Source organism: Engraulis encrasicolus, chromosome 7, assembly GCF_034702125.1.
Source record: "Engraulis encrasicolus isolate BLACKSEA-1 chromosome 7, IST_EnEncr_1.0, whole genome shotgun sequence".
Classification (NCBI taxonomy): Eukaryota; Metazoa; Chordata; class Actinopteri; order Clupeiformes; family Engraulidae; genus Engraulis; species Engraulis encrasicolus.
The window spans coordinates 21,986,876-21,992,875 of NC_085863.1; the positions used below are offsets into that span (position 1 = coordinate 21,986,876).

The following is a 6,000-nucleotide window of genomic DNA, read 5'->3' on the forward strand; positions in this document are numbered from 1 at the left end:
TTTAATCAACATTGCATCAAATGTGCCATTTTGTTGTTAACAAAACCTAAGATGTCTCTTTGGTGGGTCCATATTAATGCATCTGATTCTCATTATGCATAAGTCATAATAAGCAATTTGTTTGAAAAGTGTAATCTTCAGGCTTAGGAGTGTTGGCCCTTTATTGGGAGGAATTTGGAAAAACTGGCCCTCTGGGACTTTTAATTGAGTACCCCTGCCATTTCATGAACATGTCGCATCTGATGGAGACGAATGAAAGTTGACCAAAGGGAAAACCATGAGAATATTTCATGCGGGCTGCGCAAAGTTAGCCAATTTCGCCGATTTCCATGAAAGCGGGCGATATCGGGCAGGCGTTTAGCCTTTTCTGAAGCTCATAACATGCATTAAAAAATGCTTTAGACTGAACTGGCTTGCTGTTTGGTCACATACAACGAAACCCAATGGGTAATCTTAGCATTAGCTAGCACAGATAATATGCATTTGCCACTTTTAGAAGCAGTGCACATACCTATAATAATCAAATAATCCCAAGTGTTCTTTTTGTCCACCAAAAATGATCCTCACGAACCAAACTGGATGCCGACATGCCATTTACAAACATTTTTCATAAATACTTTTCAAGATCTAATTCTAAGACTCAAGAATCAAGAAAACAATCCTACCTGATATTTTCATAACAAATTCAGACTGATTTTGCCGATATCAACAGAGAAAGACAACAAAAACCCATCATTTTTTAAAATGGATATATACGTAGCAGTTTGGAAAAGAGGCTCTGCAAGAAGGGGGCCTGGTAATTCCACCAGGAGGTCAGGGGCGTCAGCTGTCCCAATGCTACACAGGGGCACAGTATAGCACCGAAAGATAATGCACGCACGCGGAGCGCGAGAGCAAACATGTTTTTTTGCAGTTATAGCTTGTAAATTAATAATGTTATTGCACAGAGTGCATGTGCGCTATTTTGTGCTCATTCTGTAGATTACTCCGTAGCCCTATGGTAAACCTGAGCTAAATTCTAAGGTAGTAAGGTTGCTGTTTTATTGTTAAACTTATACTGGGGCACAGCAAATCAATACCCAGGCTCGTGCCCCTGTAAAATAGGTCTGGCGATGCCCCTGCAAGAGGTCATTCCATTTCCCCACTTGTTTGAAATTTTTGTGATGAGCTGATCCACTCACAGCCACTGTAGATTCTGGAGGTCGGTGAAGATGCCTGCCTTCAGAGTGGATATCCGGTTCCAACTCAGGTATCTGTAAAGCCGCAGAGCAGAGAGACACACATCAAAGGGCTGACAGTTAAGGGGTAGGCAGGGAGGTAAGGAGGGAAACAGAGACAGAGTGGAAGAAAGAGAGAGTGGAGGGGATGGACAGAGAGAGAGGAGGGAGAAGACGGTAGTAAAGAGGCAGAGGCAGAGATTGAGGGAGGCAGGGGATGGAGAGATGGGGGGGGGGGGGGGGGTGGACAGACGCAAAAAAAAGACATGGAAATACAAAAATATATATGAAAAAAAGAGTATGACAGAGACAGAAGGGAGGAAAGAGGGAAAAGAGAGAGAGAGAGAGAGAGAGAGAGAGAGAGAGAGAGAGAGAGAGAGAGAGAGAGAGAGAGAGAGAGAGAAGGGAGAAAAGATTCACATCAAATATGTACATTACTGTGTAGGCCTATATCACAGGTGAGCTTGCAGATAAGGTCTTGTATGTGAACAAGTCTGACCCAGAAATAGGGCAGAGCAGCAGGAGCAGAATAACTAGAGTGGAATAACTAGAGTATGAAAAGTGGAGGTAGCCAAAATACGTATCTCTGCCCAGTGCCCACATGAGATGTGGGAACTATTTCCAGAGGTGAGGGAATGAGGGGAGAAAAACACCTGTTTCGCGGCCAAGACATGTCTATGCATAGCTAACGAGAGAGAGAGAGAGAGAGAGCGAGAGAGAAAGAGAGAGAGAGAGAGAGAGAGAGAGAGAGAGAGAGAGAGAGAGAGAGAGAGAGAGAGAGAGAGAGAGTTAGGAACATCTGCCAGAATGTTTTAATCATCCTTTCTCAGTTTTGCACATTCTCTGTCTCTCTTTGTCCATCACTCTATCTGCATCCCTCTCTCTACCACTCTTTGTTTAATTCTGAAATTATATCTGTGTTTTTCTGTCAATCTATTGCTGTGTTTTTTTTTGTTTCTCCCCCACTGTCTCCCTACAGTTCATCTATGATGCTCTGAACTAATAAACAAGCATGCACACACACACACACATGCACTCACACACACACACACACACACACACACACACACACACACACACACACACACACACACACACACACACACACACACACACACACACACACACACACACACACACGGATATGCATACGCATATGCATGCGCACACACACACACACACACACACACACCTTCTCCATGTAAATCATATCGGATTAGCCCAGGGGCTCACTCATGCAATTCTGACGAGAACAGCAAATATTGTACATACGTGACCCCTGTAATGCTGAAAACATACACAGGTGAACAAACACACACACACACACACACACACACACACATGCACGCACGCACGCACGCACGCACGCACGCACGCACGCACGCACGCACACACACACACACACACACACACACACACACACACACACACACACACACACACACACACCTGAAAGCACAACAACCGAAAGCACAACAACTGAAAGCACACTGAAAACACACGAACACCACCAAATCCTAAACTCACAAACATACTCTACTGTATACAATTCAAATGCAAATTTAAAACACACTGGCACATGTCCATACATATATACAGTGTACATACGTATGTCTAAATTCCAATCCATGATAATATAGCCTGTACTAGGTAATGTAAGATTATATTTGTGATTATATTTGTTTGAATAGAATAGAAATAATCTTCACTCTACTTGTCTTTACTAGCACATTTCATGAAAAGGTTGAAAATGCTCAAAGTACTTCCACAGAGAAGAAACAAAAAGTAGCAATATTACAGGCTTTGTTATAGTCCAATTGTGCCAGAAGGAATCCACCAGAGTACTGTGGAGGGTTTCACTCGACTACCGAGACAAGGAAAAATCTCAATTTACAATACACCATTTCACCATTTCTCTCTTCCACATTTCCCTCTATTTGGAATACACACACAGGCATGGAACCAGACACACTTACATGCACAAGTTGGTGCGTGCGCACACACACATGCAAGCGCACACACACACACACGCACGCATGCATGCACGCACGCACGCACGCACGCACGCACACACACACACACACGCACACACACACGCACGCACACACACACACGCACGCATGCATGCACGCACGCACGCACGCACGCAACTTCCATGTTCCATGATCTGAAAACATTTGATGACGGCCATTTCCATGTATTTGAAAGAATTTCACACATGATATAATATTCCCTATGTTTTAGTGCACCCATCAGCACAGAGCAAACCAAAGGTCCCTTGAAAACAGATTGGGTCTCACGTGGTATCCCTACAAGAGATTTGAATGTTTTTTGGGAAACATGCTTCAATTAATAATTCATTAAAAGGTACAGGAGACAGGACCACTTCTTAGCCTTAGGAAACATATAATCCAACATGATATTGCTTTAGGAGACATACTACAGTTGTGTTCTCTGAACTGAACTATATCTGAATGCTTAGAAAAGGTGTTTCTTTGTGTCCCTCAACACAGGAGACACACAAGTCTCGGACATAAAACCAGTGTATTGACATACAGAGCAACAACCGATCGACTTGACACAGATCAATATGTATCGCAAGTGTACAGTAAGTTGAAGTTCATAGTTTTACTTTTTAATTAAGCAACATTAGTTTCTGACAATGAAATGAAGTTTAAAAAACTGTCCCTGGGCCATTCATTGTAACAAGTTGAAAGCGTTTGACTTTGCACTGCTGCCTTCCAATATTTTCTATGTGTGAATGAATCGAAAATCTCTCCACAGTTCATTCTCAGTGACAATTCCACTTCCAACCTGAGGTGTGACAATGAAATATAATCACTACTTCAATGTCTACTTTTTATTTAATTTTTTAATGAAACCACTTTATTTTCTGTCTACACTGCATCTTTTACAAACTTCCACAATGTTCCCAACCAAGGTCACCGTAAAGTACGGTATGTAGTGAAAGAAGATATAGGACAGACAATCCAAAGGGGGCCAGAAGACAAGGCGAAGGGGAGGGGATGGGGATGGGGACTGATGATGACAGGCCTGGGCTGATGGATATGGTGATGCCCTTTACCGCACCGCACAGCGAGACATTGAGATACAGCATCAACCGGGGGCAGATGTGATGGAAGCCACGTGATATCATTCAACCGTGAACCATCTCAGTGGGGGGAGACAAGATAAGGCAGATGCCTCGAAAAGATACGTTTCGTCCTCATGAATGTGTGTGTGTGTGTGTGTGTGTGTGTGTGGAGAAAGATAGACAGAGAGAGAGAGAGAGAGAGAGAGAGAGAGAGAGAGAGAGAGTTACCGAGACATACAAAGATGGACACAGTGGCAGACAGAGAGCAGAGAGAGAGCTAGCGACAGAGAGAGAGAGAGGGGGGGGGGGGATGGAGAGATAAAGTGGAGGGGTGTAAAACGACAGAGTGGGAAAGAAAAAATGACCATAAGAAAGGCAGACAGACACACACACAGAACTCTAGCAGTATTTCCATGATCAGGTTCATAATTGCCTAATGGACTTTAGTGATTACGAGTCGATTTCATCCTTCGGATGACTGAGGTCTGAAAATTGATTTTGTTGTTGACAACAACAACAAAAAAAGATTCCACATGTATTTCATGCCTGTATTTAACCTTAGTCTGCGACCGCTTATTGAACTTCTGTGTGCGTACCCCAAAAAACGACTGTTATGGGTGCAGGAAAAAAAACGATGCATGAAAAACTATACCCCATGCTTTTATGTCTTTGTCAGATGCTGAGTTTCCCAAAGTAGCCTACTTAGGGCCTTTCCCATTACTAATCTCCACCCCTACCCCTTTGCCTTCTTCTTGCCCCTCGTGCTTTCAAACAAAGCCGCAAGTTGTAGGGCTTGAAACGCAACCCTATGGATTGGGATGCCCCTTCAACAATCACGGAATGACAGTCACAGCTGTCACTAATTCCATGCATAAGATTGACGTTAATAGCGATTGTTTTCATGTGCGTTTCATGGAGAAAATGGCCATAAAACATTAGGACATTGTTAAACTTAGTGCAATGGAATAATAATTACCACTTTAAAACCGTCAATTGCGGCGAAAATACTGAAACTTGTGTGCTGTTGTGGGTGCCGCGGCTTGTCGCCGATTTTTAAATGAATTCGCAATGCATTCAGGGAAACCTGTCGTCGCCCTCCGTTGCGGAGTCTGGTGTTGGAAAATCTCCGCGCGGAGGGGTGGAAAGCCCTTTTCTCTACCCCTACCCATCTGTCTGAACGTGAATCGGGATGCCACTACCCCTACACGTGGACGCGCAAAACGGAGGCAAAGGGGTTCGCGTAGGGCTAAGGGGTGTAATGGGATTCACCCTTAGTACTTAAGCCTATGTACATTGTAGTAAATAAATATGAGGTGCCCCTATAGACAATATACCACATCACTAAATGTTTACATACAATAATTTTATGGGCCTACACTCAATATTTTTCTGGCACTTGCAAATAAAATGCTTGCGCAAAGTCCATGTGTGAGGTAAAAAAGTGTATGTATAAACTTTAAGTGATGATACGAGACCTATTTCTGATGTATTACCTATAGGTGGGCACCTCATACTTAACTCTGGCACAGTAAGCCTGGGGTCCTTTTCATATGCCAATTCCCCAGTTCCACTATTCTGACTGTGTTTGTCATCGTTTTCAGCAAGTGTGTCTTTGCCATGAGGACCTGATATTTTTACAGAAGCATTCCTGTGTGGTCGCAATCATTGTTGTACTCGGTTTCAAAAAAG

General features: G+C 43.3%; 1 protein-coding gene across 1 annotated transcript in view; it reads right to left on the bottom strand.

Moving 5' to 3' along the window:
• rxfp2l (relaxin family peptide receptor 2, like) overlaps positions 1-6,000 on the bottom strand; it is a 79,841-nt gene that overhangs the window by 34,440 nt on the left and 39,401 nt on the right. The window contains exon 7 of the mRNA XM_063202154.1: positions 1,182-1,253. Within this exon, the coding sequence (XP_063058224.1) occupies positions 1,182-1,253 (72 nt within the window). The remainder of the gene's footprint in view (positions 1-1,181; positions 1,254-6,000) is intronic.